At 51.7% G+C, this 14,757-nt stretch overlaps 1 protein-coding gene across 1 annotated transcript; it reads left to right on the top strand.

Annotated features, from left to right (window-relative positions):
- Positions 1-3,237: 3,237 nt before the first annotated feature.
- Positions 3,238-13,758, top strand: PLVAP (plasmalemma vesicle associated protein). Its single transcript, XM_039867784.1, has 6 exons — positions 3,238-3,701; positions 6,233-6,329; positions 6,430-7,142; positions 9,011-9,068; positions 9,202-9,280; positions 13,076-13,758. Exons 1-6 carry the CDS (start codon positions 3,333-3,335, stop codon positions 13,080-13,082), a joined length of 1,323 nt encoding a protein of 440 aa, XP_039723718.1. The 5' UTR covers positions 3,238-3,332; the 3' UTR covers positions 13,083-13,758.
- Positions 13,759-14,757: the final 999 nt, after the last annotated feature.

Raw genomic sequence — 14,757 nt, 5'->3', positions numbered from 1 at the left:
AGGACAGCAGCAGCTTGACCTCGCTGGCCCCCCTGTTCCAGGTAAGAAAGTGGGTCACCTTTTTTTGAGCCAGGAACTCAGAGGCCCAAAGAGAACAGGCTGTTTCTTTCTAAAGTGCTTTCTTTGCCTCCTCTGTCACCTCCAAAAGCACAAAACTTAATTTCGCTTGAATTTAACCAAAACCCAAACACAGCGGTGTAAACGTGGAGGGTTTTCTGAACTTTGCTGAAATTTTTCTTCACCAGAAATATCACTTCCTCGAAGACCTTCCAGAAGTTCTGTGAAAGTTTTTTTTAAAAACCTCGTGTCTCCAGGAGGACTTCAGTGTCCCTTTTCAGGTAGTGACATGAAGTTGACTTCCTCATGGAAATTTTCTCTTCTCTGCCTAAACAAACAAATAAAACCAAATTGATTGTTTTTAATTTAAGAAAATCGAAGCCTAATTTGGGGATGACCTTCTGAGGGAATTCAGAGAGGTTCATGCACAAAATTTCCTGTGATCGTAACAAATTGTTTTCAGGAAAAAAACACATCAGGGCCGATGCACTTTACCTCATGTGAATCCAAAGACCAGTCGCTCACCTCCTCCCTCTGGAATTTTCTGTCCAGCAAAACAGTCAGAATGTGCTCAGAAAATCTCTTTTTAGAGATTTTAGACACTGCTGGCAGGGGCGTCAATAGAAACAACCTTTTTGGAGGACAAGTTGGTGAAAGGTGTCAAAATGTGAAATGTGACTGCTTTGGAACCCAGTGATTTCATTTGTGGAGATTTGATATGGAATTTTATTTTGTTCATTAAATTTAAAAAACATTTAAAAACCGTCTAAATGCCCACTGATAATTATTATGGAATTTATCATGTGGGGAAAACCTAAACAAGAGGCAAAAGGAATCAACAGATCCCAAAGACATAATACTGAACAAATAGAAGAAACTGCATCATTACTTCTTCCTTTAAACAAAAATCTAGCTATTAAAACAACTTATTCAAAAAGAAACATTACAAGCCAAAGATGTGAGATCAAATTGTCAAAAAGAAACAATGTTATTTTTGAGCTTGATATAAAGACAGTGCGCATATTTAAAAATCTTGTTCTGAGATCGTAACAATTGTTCAAAACTGTAGCACATCGGCACCATCACGTCTAAGGTGGCTTTTTACTTTTCTGGGAATTTATGGTTGCTTTTCTTTTTTCCTTGACAACAGATATCATGTTTGTATTTATACATATGTAACACCTTCAATATATCATGAAGGATGGCCAGAATCTTAAGTACACACCTAGAATGTCACACGTCTTGGCACTGGCCCAGGCACTGCCCCCATGCCTGAGCTCCTCCACCGGACCCTTGTCACTCAGACTCTACTCCTATCATTCCCCCTTTCCCGATGCTCCCACAGGCCCTAGGCAACAGTATGTGGATGTAGGGCTCCTTCCTGGTGTCTCAGTTTCTCATCCAGGCATCAGAGGCCGTGCATGATCTAGACCCTGCCACCTTAAAAAAAATGACACCATCGATTAGGGTTGAATGTTTGCCAGGCCCTGTAACAAGTGTTTTATAACTGGCTATGTTGCCTCCACTTTAGACAGGAGAAAACTGAGGCTCAAGGAGAAGTAATTTGCCTGAGGTCACACAGTGGTAGGTGGCATAGCCAGAACTGAACTCCAGAGCTCTAAATTGTAACCATGAATTTGCTCTGCTTATATGGCCCCGGTTAACGAAGGTGGAAGATGTCCTCCTCCCACCCACTGTGGGGAGGGGGGACGACTCTGGGTGGGCCTGGCCAACCTAGAGGAATAGCTGGTTGGGCACCACTTGCAGCCCCCAACCCTCCTCCCTTCACTAGCAGCTGGGAAGGGTCGGGAATCAGGAATCACGGGGTAGCTGCAAGGACCAAAGGTCAGACAGGGGTTTCCTGCCCACCCCTGGGAACTTCCTCCTTCCCGACCTAACTCCCAACTCCTTGATGAACACCACTCTGGAGGACCCCTTCCCCCTGTCAACTACCTGCCCCCCCCTTCATTATACTGGCTAATGGGGGGATGGGTCCCCCTGCTGGAGCCTTCGCCCTCCTGTACCTCACACCACGCAGTGGACAACAATTGTGTTGTTACCCATCTAGGGTCCAGCCTCCTTTCCATCTCCTTGTCCCTTTTCCCTTTGTTCCTGTCCCTACTTCCTGCCACCCTTTATCCCATGGGGCTAGGAGCTGTGTCCACTCTGTCTCCACAAGCTTGAGGGCCCCTCCCAGCTGGGCCTGGGCCTGATGACTCTTGGGGGACCTTGGTGTCACCCAATATGGTTTCCCTGGAGCTCCTGGATCTGGGGAAACAGGCAGGAGGGTGCACCCAGAAGCCTTTGCTCCTTGGTTCCAAAATCTCCTCCATGCCCACCTGGGAGTGACCCCCAGTAAAGCTCAGCCCCCACCTATCCAGCTCTTCCTGTTCAGTATCTCGAGGAGCCCCAAAATAATGCCTCAGCAGGAAATAACAATAATAATAAAAGCTCCCCCTGCCATAGCCCTGTGATTGGGCATTATGCATACCCCACTTGGGAGGGGTGGGGGACTGAGGCACAGACAGGTGAAGCTCTTCCCCTGAGCTTACACAGACCAATGCAGCTCTTCCCAGCAACAAGTTCGTTGCTGCTTGTGCTGCTTCTCCCAGAGAACTTAAGCACCTACGTGAGCCAGGCATTGGGCGGTATGACAGCTTGGGGAGTCCACATCACTACCATCCACAGATCAGCCCTCCGTGAGGCTCTGATCACCAGTTACTGAGCCCTGCAAAATATAGCTCTCTGCAAAATATAGCTCATTTAATCGACACTGCCTCGTGAGGTGGGCACACATCTGGAGCCAACCTGCTGGGAAATAAGCCCAGCTCATTGAAATAACAGTGTGAGACCTGGGAGCAGTCCCTTCTCCTCCATGTGCCTCAGTTTCCTCCCCCGCACAATGGGGAGGATGACATGAGCTAACATGCAGCAAGTACTGAGAACAGTGTCGGGCACAGAGCAAGGGCAACCGAGGCTCAGAGAAGCCAAAAAATCTTAGTAATCAGCTGGTGCCCCACCCAGTGTTAATCAGAGAGGCCAGCCAGCCTTGGTTCCCTCCCCCTTTCCCTTCACAGCCCGGGTGGGAGTGTTGAGATAACCCACCGCCCCCGTTTCCTCCTGGCCAGGAAGGAGCCAGGCAGAGGAAGTATTAAGAGGAGTAATATAAACACTCCCCCCAAGGGCGGCAGGGTCCAGAAGGGGCACAGCCGCCACCCAGAGCAGGCCAGCCAGCTGAGCAGCGCTGGTGCACTGGGCAGCAGGCGGGGGAAGAAATGGGCCTGGCGATGGAGCACGGGGGCTCCTACTCAAGGGCGGGGAGCAGCCCACGTGGCTGCTGGTATTACCTGCGCTACTTCTTCCTCTTCGTGTCACTCATCCAGTTCCTCATCATCCTAGGCCTTGTCCTCTTCATGGTCTACGGCAATGTGCATGTGAGCACCGAGTCCAACCTGCAGGCCACCGAGCGCCGGGCCGAGGGCCTATACAGCCAGGTCCTGGGGCTCACGGCCAGCCAGACCAACCTGTCCAAGGAGCTCAATCTCACTGCCCGTGCCAAGGACACCATCATGCAGATGCTGCTGAACGCCCGCCGTGACCTGGACCGGATCAATGCCAGCTTCCGCCAGTGCCAGGCCGATCGGGTAAGGTCAAGGGCCTGACACTGGCCCTGGGGACCCTGGGAAAGTCATATCAACTCTCTGAGCTTCAGTTTTCTGATCCATGAAATGGGATAGTCGTAGACGCTACATTTTGCTTGAGGAGCCCATGTGGATCAGCAATGCATATCGTGTTAGTGTAAGTATGTCCCATGCAACATTTAGGATATACTTAAATTAAAAAAATAAAGTATTCATTATCTATCTGGAATTCAAGTGTAACTGGGCCTATGATTCAATATGCATAAAGTGCCCAGAATGTGCCCGCTGCAAATACACTGCAAATAAGAGCTGGCTAAATAAAAACTCAGAATTTGGTTCTTACTTAGTAATAAGTATGAATGGCTTATATTTGCCTTATGCTTATATTTCTAAAGGCATCAGCTTTAGAAATATAATCTCATCATTGAGCCCAGGAAGTAGGGAGAAACTCTAAACCCTTGGAGGCTTGAGAAGGAGATGGCTTTCATGAGCGGGCAGAAGCAGGTGGCCCCAGGGGGAAAGTCACAGCAGCACACATGGGGGTCTCATGGAGACTGTCACCCCCTAGCACCCCCAGCTTGTGTCAAACTCACTAGGCAATCACTGTGTTCCCTCACACGCACGTGCTTCCTCTGTGGAGGTCTTGGCGCCAGAGACAATGAGGAGGGGGCCCCCTGGGCCTCAGCTGGGATAGGGAGGGAAGCCGGATGGGGACAACCTTGGTTGTTCCCACAGGAGGGGTCCTGGCTGGCTGGGGTGAGGGAGGGGTAGAGGGCAGGGGGAAGGATAAGCCCCTGCTGGATTCTCAAACCACCCAGACTTCCTCACTGGGCAGAAAGGCCCCCATTAGACCTACCCCAGGAAGGGCCACATCTCCCCTTCTCAGACCCCAGAGCAGGGCAGATCCCCAGGGAAGGACAGATCCCCATCAGACCCCCAAATGGGGTGACTCTTCCCTCATACTCCAAAACAGGGTAGGTCCTCCCTCAGACCCCCAGAATGGGGTGTGTTCCCCCTCAGACCTCTGGGGCCTCAGGGCCGTGTACCCCATTGGATCCCCTAAGCCAGGACGGGCTCCCTCGGTCTTCTCACTTCCCAGAATGAGCCCGTTTGGATCATCCAGGACACACACCACCATCCGGCCCAGGAGCCATTAGGAAGGAATCAGGATCATAAAGTGTTAGACATTCTCACACATCCCAGAATCCTGACTCCCCATCACAGAAGATTAGAAATCTAAGACTCTGAATCTTTACAACCTTAAAATTTGAAAATCATGCTTTTTTTTTTCCCCCTTTGAGTTGACAAATTCCTCGAAACTGGAATCCCTGAGGGTTTTCTCTTGAGGGGACCTTGGGTCCCATGCACCCCACTCCAGGAGCAAGGTGCTAATGGCTGGGAAATAGTGCCCAGACCCACCCCAGCCACCCCAGTATCTGACGGTAGCGGATATGAATCTTGGTCTCTCCCCGGTTCTAGCAGTGCCAAGAAACATGATTTTTCTTAAAATTTCTGCAAAAATGCAACTGCATTTCTGGCCCTGGGATCCTGGAAGAGAGAAGAGCGTTGAACTCAGTGATTTTTTTGTGGGGGGTCTGTCTCACCACCACCTGTGTCAAGGCTCCAGGAATCTGACCCAAGATGTGGCTGGACATCGTGGGACCAACCCCCTTTTGACATTTGCTCTAACTGGCAGATAACCTCTTTCTCACTTCATGTTTGGACCCAACTCACTTTGTCTCCACCCGGAGTCTTTCTCCTTCCGTGGCTAAGATTTTCGAAAGCAGAAGTCACTGGAACTTCCCAAACTATTGCTATGCTCTTGCTAACCCCAGGGCATTATTAGCACAGGCCCAGCTTCCTAGGGAGTAAGGACAAGGAGTGGCAGAAAGACAAACCTTCTGCACTCTCTGTATCTTTACTTATATTTCCGAAGGGGGTTCTGCTCCACAGTTTGGAAGGCATAGCCTTTGTTGAATCGTAAAAACTTAATTCACAAGCCACACAACTGACTCATTTAAAGCATACGGTTCAATGATCTTTAGTACATTCACAGAGTTGTACCGCTATCATCGCAATTAATTTTGGAACGTTTTTCATGACCGCAGAAGGAAACCTCATTGCCGTTAGCAGTCACTCCCATTCCTCCCTCCCCAGATGCTGGCGACCGCAAATCTGCTTTCTGTCTCATACCAATTTGCTTATTCTAGACAGTTTATCTAAGTAAAGTCCGACACAATGTGGCCTTTTGTGACTGACTTCTCTCACTCAGCAGCATCTTTTCAAGGTTCATCCACGTTGTAGTGTGTATCAGTGACTCCTTCCTTTTTATTGTCAAAATGTATTAATCGTAACACCTTTTGAAGATCAGACCAGCTTTCCCTACAAAGAAGCCATGCCTTTGTGGATTGGGCTAACCCAGGCCATCTGGATGCTGGATCTGGGACCCCAGCCCTGAGGGTCTGGGCAGCCAGGGGTCAAGGGGCTCCACAGGGGCCAGACTCTGAGTTCTGTTCTATGTCCCATCTGGGCAGGTGGTCTATGTGAACAACCAGAGGTACATGGCTGCCATCATCCTGAGTGAGAAACAGTGCCAAGAACAACTCAAGGAGACTAACAAGAGCTGCAATGGTGAGTGGTCTGGGCACTAGGGAGCCGGGGTGGTGGCCTCCCCGCCCGGTTCCCTGGCAGCACCATAACTCTCCCAGGTCCTATTGTCCCGTACTTATAGCCTTGATCCTCGTGCCGAACCAGAAGGCCAAGATGCTAGAGGTGGAGCTGGCTAAGGAGAAGGCAGTGTGCGCCAAAGACAAGGAGGGTCTGGGGCTGAGCAAGCGGGTGGTAGAGGAGCAGATGGCCGAGTGCGGCAAGGCCCGGGAGCAGCAGCAGCAGGAGCGGCAGCTGGCCGAGGAGCGCCTGCAGAAGGTGCAGACCCTGTGCCTCCCACTGGACAAGGCCAAGTTCGAGACAGAACTGCGCAACCTCTGGAGGGACTCCATTATCTCACGCTCTCTTGATTCTCTGAGCTACAGCCCATACCATCCCTTCAGCTCAGAGGTGGCCTCCATCCGGAGAAGCTGCGACCACCTGCCTACCCTCATGAACACCAAGGTGGAGGAGCTGGCCCAGAGCCTGCGGGCTGGCATCGAGCGTGTGGCCCGCGAGAACTCGGACCTCCAGCGCCAGAAGCTGGAGGCCGAGCAGGCCCTGCGGGCCAGTCAGGAGGCCAAGGAGAAGGCGGAGAAGGAGGCCCAGGCCCGGGAGGCCAAGCTCCAGGCCGAGTGCGCCCGGCAGACCCAGCTAGCGCTGGAGGAGAAGGCCGTGCTGCGGAAGGAGCGAGACAATCTGGCCAAGGAGCTGGAGGAGAAGAAGCGGGAGGTTGAGCATCTCAAGATGCAGCTGGCTGTCAGCAACTCAGCCCTGGACACCTGCATCAAGGCCAAGGTGGGCTGGTGGCCCCGGATTTAGGTGGCAGTGGGGTTGGGTCTAGAGGCCAAATTGGTGGTAATATTGAACTTGAGTATGAGGTCGATTCAAGGGTAGTTAGGACTTGAGACATTAGGATTGGGGCCAGGTTCGTGATGGGATCAGCATTGAGGAAGAGTGTAGGATTAAGACTGGAGTCGGAGGGAGGGTGGCTGTCGGGTCCAGGGTTGACTGAGGGGTGAATCTAAAATGTCAGTTGCTTTGGGATCAGGCTAAGTTGAAGCACTGAGGTTAGATTTAGAATTGAGCCTGGGGTCACACATAGGTGGGCTGTGGAGTCTAGAGTTGGTTTAAGTATTATGGTTACATATTCATGTAGGATTTTATTGGCATTAGGATTGGAGTGGTTTGAAGTTGACAATGACACTGAGAAAGGGTTAAGGGTTGGGGTTTAGGGTAGTTGGATGGGCCTCAAAATTGGTTTAGGGTGAGGATTAGGGATTCATGGAGGGTTGGTGTCAGGGTTGGGAGTTGGTTGAAGAATCAGGGGGCAATGGGTTACAGTTGGGAATGACATTAGGGTTAGAGAGAGGGTTATGGCAGGTCTAGAGGAAGGCTTGATGTGGGCGTTGAATTTGCGTTTAGTTAAGTCACAGTGAGTTCTTGGTGACTGCCATGTCTAGAGTTGGTATGGGTTAACGTTAGGGTTCCATCTCATGAGTCTTAGAATTGGGCTTGAGTTTGGAGTTTAGATTGTGAGAAAAAGTTAAAAGTTGGGTGAGAGTGTTTGTTGCATCTGGTGTTGAGTGAGAAGTGAATCCAGGATGTCAGTGGCTTTGGGATTGGGTTGAACTGAGGCACTGAAACAGGCTCAGGTCGGTGCAGGTGGCTGGTGGTCTAGAGATAATTACAAGTTTGGGGCCAAGAGTGGATTTAGGATTTCATGGGGATGAGGAGGGGCAGGAATTGGCATTGACCATGGGTTAGGAATTGAGGTTGGGTTGGGTTTAGGGTGGCTGGTTAGGGGTTGAGTTGGGCTGGCATTGGGATATATTTGAGGGAAAGGATGAGATCACCCTGGGTTAGGGTGGTGATATATTGGATTAGGGTTAGGTTCAAGGCTGGGTCTAGAGTAGAAGCTGTGCTGATGCTGATCTTTGGATAGGGCTAGATTGGGGGTTTGTTTCAGGTAGAAGCTGGGGGTCTAAGTTTGAATTTCAAATAACGTGGTCTTGGAAAGGTGTTTGTGGGTGGCCGTGATGGAGCCCAGGGTTGAGGCTAGGGGAGTGGATTTTTCATACAGTTGGGTCTAGGGGAGGGGTTGGGGTCAGAGTTAGATCTAAAATTATAGTCTGATCAGGTTTGTCATTGGGATTGGGTTTAGGTTGGGGTTAAATTCTAAGGAAGGTTCCATTTTCATGTTGGAATCGGATTTTAAGTGATTGAGTTCAGACTGGTTTTGGATTTCAGGTTTGTAGCATTGACTAAGCTTTGTTTGAGGCATGACATTGAGAATCAAGGTCCAGTGGTTTACAGAGTGGGTCGAGTTCAGTCTGGAGAGGGGCTGGGTTGGGTGGATGAACTCAGCTAGGGTCATGGATTGGGGTCAGATTGGCACTGAGGCTATAACAGAGACTGAGGCAGGCTGGCCCCGCACATCTCTGGGGTCTTCCAAGGGAAGCCCGTCTCTGCAGTCTCCAGTGGGTATAGATGATTATACATCCAGTACCACATGTATCTTTCCCCATGAGTTATCTGTCTGCTTCTCCACCCTGGAAGGACCACAGAGCCAGGTCTCCAAAGGCATAAAGGGGCAGGAACCTCCCTGGCACTCTGGTTCAGGGGTCCCAGCTTCTGCCAACCTCCCTCTATCCGTCTTTCCACAGTCGCAGCCGATGCCTATACCAAGACCTATAAGCCCTGTCCCCAACCCGCCGCCCATTGGTGAGTCAGGGCAGACCCAGGAAGGGTGGGGGATCTTCCCCGCCTCGTATCCCGGGCTGCCAGCCTATCCCTAGCCCAGGGGAAGGGGCTACTAAGGCAATATGTTGAGTCTAACCTCTCCCTCTCTCTGCAGACCCAGCTGGCCTGGAGGAATTCAAGAGGAGGATCCTGGAGTCCCAGCGGCCCCCTGCAGGCAATGTAGTCCTGTCCAGGTGAGGCGCCGAGTTGGTTGTTTCAGGGCTTTGGTCTCAAGACTAGGGGTGGAGGGAGGCCTGTCTCACACTTACTGCTTCCTTAATTGAGCGCCTGCTGTTTACCAGGCCCTTTGCTGGGCTCTAGGGACACAGCAGTGATCAAAACACATGCAGTTGTAGTCATGAAACTCCCTGAATAGTGGGCAAGAGAGACAATGATAGAACCATGATAAGAAGAGTGATCAAGATTCTACAATTGTTAGGAGCTAGTAGGAGCCTGGCACAGTGTTAAGCACTCTGCACTATTAACTCATTCAGTCCTTACAACCTATCGGCTACTGTTATTCCCACTTTCTAGATGAAAAGAGTGAGGCACGAAGAGGGTGTGCATGATGCTCCAGGTAACGCAGCCAGGGAGGGATGAGCTGGGACACGAACCCAGGCATCAGGCTCCAAACAGGCAAGGGAGGGCCTTGGTGAGAGAGAACCTTTGAGATGGGGGATGGGCAGGAGCCGGCCAGCCTGGGGAGGACAAGGGGAACAGTGCTGCAGGAGCATGAGCAGCCAGGGCAAAGGCCCAGGTGGCCTAGACTAGGGCAGGGGAGGGTGGCCGGAGAGGAGGAAAGGAAGGAAGAGGAACAGTGTCCGTGAGTGACCCTCGGCCTCTCGTTCCACCCCTGTCCCTGTGAGCCTCACTTTTTACTTCTACAAAAATAGGGGCTTCTGAAGTGAAGGGCATGGACATGCTTTGCCAACTGTAAAGTGCTGTCTAGCAATGGCTGGAGCAAGGGGCCGGGGGCCTCAGTAGGGAACCTCAGGGCGCTTGGCACATGATCAGTTCATGCCTCAATGCCTGTGACCCCCTCGCCGCCTCCCAGGGCCCGGTCATCCATCCGATGGCACCCTGTGCGTCATGGGGAAGGTGACTCAGGCTACCGCCCCAAGAACACCCTGTGCTCCCTCCTCGGGAGAGGCCACACTCCCCGTTCAGCAATGCATTACTGGCCTAGGACCTGGGGATTGACAGTCTCATTTGCAGGTTAGGATCTGAGGCCCAGGGAGACAGCTGAGATTTTAGGTCAGATCCCGCTGACCACAAAGCCTGTGGCCTCCTTCAACGGCTTTGCCACCAGACTGCCGTCCCCTTAGATCCATTTCAGACTCGGTGCTGATCACAAGCCTTGGGTCAGACTTCCAGAGGTCTCTCGCCAACTCCTGAAGGTTCTCCACATCCACTTCCATCTCCACTATACCTCGTCTTACATGCTCCCTCCAACAGGAGCTCAATCGCTTGCAGAACTGGTCCCCTTGCTCTGGATGGCTGTGCCAGGCAGCCCACAAAGAGGAAAGCAGGAAGATAGGGAGAAGCCCCTGCTCTGAGTAGTTTTCCTCTTTCCATCTTGGCCTGAAGCCATCATGGCAAGGAAGGAGGTTCTATTATTATCCCCATTTCTCAGAGAGGGAACTGAGGCCCCAAGGAAGTGATCAGCCCTGGGTCATGCGTCAGCAAGTCAGGGCCAGAGCCAGACCTGTCTGGGTCCCAGATGAGAACGGGGAAGCTCTTGACATTGTTTACCCCAAAGGACCTCGACCTGCCAAGAAAACAATGTGCACTTAAGCCTGGGCCCCTCCTGCTTCTCTCTGCAGGGTCGCAGGAACAGCCTCTGGCTCGCTGGGCTCCAGCCTTGACTAGCCTTGCCCGGAGAAAGGGGCCAGGGACAAGCAGGCCAGGGCCATCGACAAGCAGGCCAGGGCCATCAGCTTGGGGCTTAAGTCCTGGCTCGGCCAGCCACTCACTGGGCAACCGTGGGCGAATCACTGGCCAGAGAATCACAACATTCAAATTTTAGATTTTAGATGAACCCAATTAGGGGCCGGGTCTGAGGTCCAGCATCGGCTGCCCCACGGCAGCTGATTCCCTTTCCACTCTTACTCCTTGGCACCTCGAGAAAATCTCCGCCGGTGCTAACTCACCCTCTCTCGCGTTCACAAAGCACAGGCAGACCCAGGGTCCAGAGTCACCAGGACTTGAGCACAGGTCTGTCTTCTTAATTTCACATTCTTAAGTCATTTTATATTGATGGCAAGTGCACCAGCTTTCCTTTACTTGGTAAGATTAGGTGTCCTTTGGAGATCAATTTAATTAATTTAAAAAACCACAATTGAGATGAAGACAAATATTAAGTAAATATTGGCTTAGGGGCTATGTGGCTGGAGGTAGTAAAAGTTGTGACGGTGATGTGGAAGGCTGAAGATGGGAGTTCAGCCCTAACTGAGTCAGGCACACAGCAAGTGTTGCTCAAGTTCATTGCCATCACTATTATGATGTCTGTTCATTCATTCAACCCATATTTCTGGACCCAGGCAGGAATAAGGCACAGAAACCTCCACTCTTTGGGGGCTCACAGTCTCTTTGGGGAGACAGATGATAAACCAGATGAATGAGTCATTATAGGGCCCTGGGCAATGGGCAAGAGAAGAGATGAGGGAGTATGAGGAGGTTAGAATTTTCCACAGGGGGCCAGGGCAGGCTTCCCTGAAAAGGTGACATTTGAGCAGAGAACTAAAGAAGGTGAGGGAGAGGCCATGGTGGGAAGAGGGTTCCTGGGCAGGGTGCACCAGGCAGCGAGCACAGCCAGTGCAAAGGCTCTGGGGCAGGACCATGACTAATGAGTGAGGAGGCTAGTATGGCTGGAATGGAGTTATCACGGAGGGAGAGTAAGAGGTAAGGTCGAGATGATGGGGACAGATCAAGCAGGCCTTTGTGGCTGCAGTAAGGACTTTGGGAGTCCTGGGCAGGTTGTGAGCAGAGAAGGATATGATCCAACTCAGGTGTTCACAGGCACCCTCTGGTCACGGGTGAGGGTGAAGGTGGGAGCCAGGAACCAACTTGAAGGCAACGGCACTGGTCCAGGCCAGCAATGGGGGCTTAGGAGCCTCCATCTGTGAAAAATGGTGAGGGGTGACGCTCCTTTGCAGGCTGGCGGACGGGAGCGGGTGAGGCATGTGTCAGACAGTGGCTGGAGCCGGGGAGGGTGGACCAGAGCCAGCCAAGGAACGTGAGGCTCGGGCCCCAGGGAAGAGCCGGGGAAGGAAGGGAGGGGGCCAGCGGAAGCAGGACTTGGCCACGGCCCCCTCCTCCCCGACCAGGAAACAGCTTCTGTGCTCTGCACCAACCCCTGACCCCTCGGGAGAACCTATGCCAGGCCAGGGAGGGGGAAGGGCATTCCCGACAGCAGCAGGATGGCTCCTGCAAAGGCAGGGGGTGGGGGCGGAAGCGAAGTGATGGTTCTTGGAATTTGGGGGGACCGTGGCAGGGTTTGAGTCCCTGAAGAGAAAGTCTGGTGGGGCAGAGTGGGTGGAACCTTGAATGCCAGATCGAGAGGACTTGGCTTTGTCCTGAGGGCGCTGGGGGGCCATGGAAAACTGTGAGCAGGGGCAGGCTCATTAGAAAAACCATTCTGGGAATAAATCTATGGGGAACTGGGGGTGGACAGGGGCTTTGAGGCAAACTCCCAGGATCCCCAGAGCCTTAGGGAGCAAAAGTGAGAGTGAGACAGACTGCAGCAGAGGCCTGGAGCACAGGGGGTGGCTTCTCTGAACTTCAGATTTGTATAGAATGAGGAAGCACACATCTCAGTCCCACTGACCCAAAGTTCAACACATAGGAGTCTATCAGGGAGGGTGAACCCTGAGGGAGCCCAAGAGTCCTTGGTAGCAACAAGGGGCCAGGGTAGGAGGAGGCAGGCCTGGCACGGTTTGTCCTTCTGCTTTCTGATTGACTATTGTATTTCCAACTCCTTCCTGCCCTAGTGGCTGAGGAGGCTCCCGGCCTGCAGGACTGAGGGGCGGCCCTGACTCGTCAATCTGCAGACCTGGTGCAACAAGACGTCCACAGCACAGAACACAACCAGGGCCACACTCAGGCGACCTCCTGCACACACACCACAGTGGGCACCCTTGGCCTGTGCCCCATGCTTGTCACACCACCTAATACTCTCACAGACCCACACCTATACCACACAATCCCTCACCCAGATGCTGTGATGACATCCCAGCGACACAGCAATGCTGTCACACAGACACGATGACAACGTGATTCATACTCTTCTGCCCAACCTTCGCCCAGCTTTACACCCCTCCACGCACACGGGCCCAGGCATCCACAGCGCTCCTCACACCCTATGCCCCGTCTGTGCACCCCTGCGCCTGTGCCACCCTCCTCCTCCTATTCCCTTATCTCTCGATGCTTCCTCACTCCCAGTGCTTCAGGCCTGGGGAAGTGAGAACAGGAAGACATTTACCTTCATCCCTGGGAGTTTCCAGGACCCCCTCTCACAACAGGGAGCATCTGGTCAAAGGGTGAAGGTAGCCCATTGGCCAGCCTCATGGCCAGCAAGAGCACTGACCCTTCATTCCCTCTCCCCCAATATGCAGCCCTGCCTGTGGTCCCTATGTTAGTGGCACTAAATAAATATTATTGACCCCTTCAGAAACGTCAGAGTTGTGATTTCTGCTTTGAAAAGGTACCTCTTGGCCTTCAGCGAGAAAAGACTAGAAAGACCAAAGTTGCAGAACCTAACACCCTTCCCACAACATCCTTAGGCCAGAAGATCCTTCAATCCAGAACAAACTTTGGGGGACACCAGCTTCCCCCAAGGTCTAGGCATTTCCATGTGGCAAGAGACGGCATTGCTGTCTATTTCTTGTTTAAAACAGTAGATATTTACAAGGCAATTTCTTAAAAAGCAGATTACCCATTTGTAGCTTTCATTTTTCTAGATTTGCAAAGATTCCCCCAGGTCTTGACAACAATTGCTGAGGTTACCAAAGCCTGTCATGAATTGCAGGAACTCCTCCTCGCCAAAATTATTCCAGGAACAATATCATAAAAGTCTCAGGCCGTTTGTTTTGTTTTGTTGTTTGTGGTGAGATGGGATGTCAGAAAGGGCACCAGCATCTAGTTTGGGAGTGCTTCAACTCCCCGATCACTAACTTAGGTAGGCATGAGAAGTACATTAGAGCAGTGGTCTCCAACCTTTTTAGCACCAGGGACTGGTGCTCCTAAGAGAATCTAATGCCTGATGATCTGAGGTGGAGCTGAGGCGGTGATGCTAGCACTGGGGAGCAGCTGCAAATACAGATGAAGCTTTGGTGGCTCACCTGCCACTCACCTCTTGCCATGTGACTCAGTTCCTAGCAGGCCACAGCCCAGTACTGGTCTGTAGCCCAGGGGTTAGGGACCCCTGGATTAGAGGAACACAGAGAAATTACATTATACCCAGAAGACTGTGAGAAAAAAAAGTTAAAAAGTCATAATTCCTACTGCTGGTGAAGATGTAGAGAAAAGGGCATTTTCCTACAGGACTGGTAGAAATGAAAATCTTGTCATAGCTCTTCTGGAAATTAGTTTGGCACTATTTAATAAAAGTAAAGATGTACCGATCCTTCGATTCAGCCACCCTATTCCTGGGGCTTTATCCCTGAAAAGTAAA

Source organism: Pteropus medius, unplaced genomic scaffold (genome assembly GCF_902729225.1).
Source record: "Pteropus medius unplaced genomic scaffold, Ma_sr-lr_union100, whole genome shotgun sequence".
Lineage (NCBI taxonomy): Eukaryota > Metazoa > Chordata > Mammalia > Chiroptera > Pteropodidae > Pteropus > Pteropus medius.
Note: the sequence above shows the minus strand (reverse complement) of the source record. Positions and strands in the feature narration are given on the sequence as shown.

Bases quoted from the DNA above. Each gene is read 5' to 3' on its own strand.
- PLVAP (XM_039867784.1), top strand. From the start codon at position 3,333: ATGGGCCTGGCGATGGAGCACGGGGGCTCCTACTCAAGGGCGGGGAGC. The intron at 7,143-9,010 runs GTGGGCTGGTGG...GTCTTTCCACAG, and splicing joins ACACCTGCATCAAGGCCAAG to TCGCAGCCGATGCCTATACC. The intron at 9,069-9,201 runs GTGAGTCAGGGC...CTCTCTCTGCAG, and splicing joins CCCCAACCCGCCGCCCATTG to ACCCAGCTGGCCTGGAGGAA.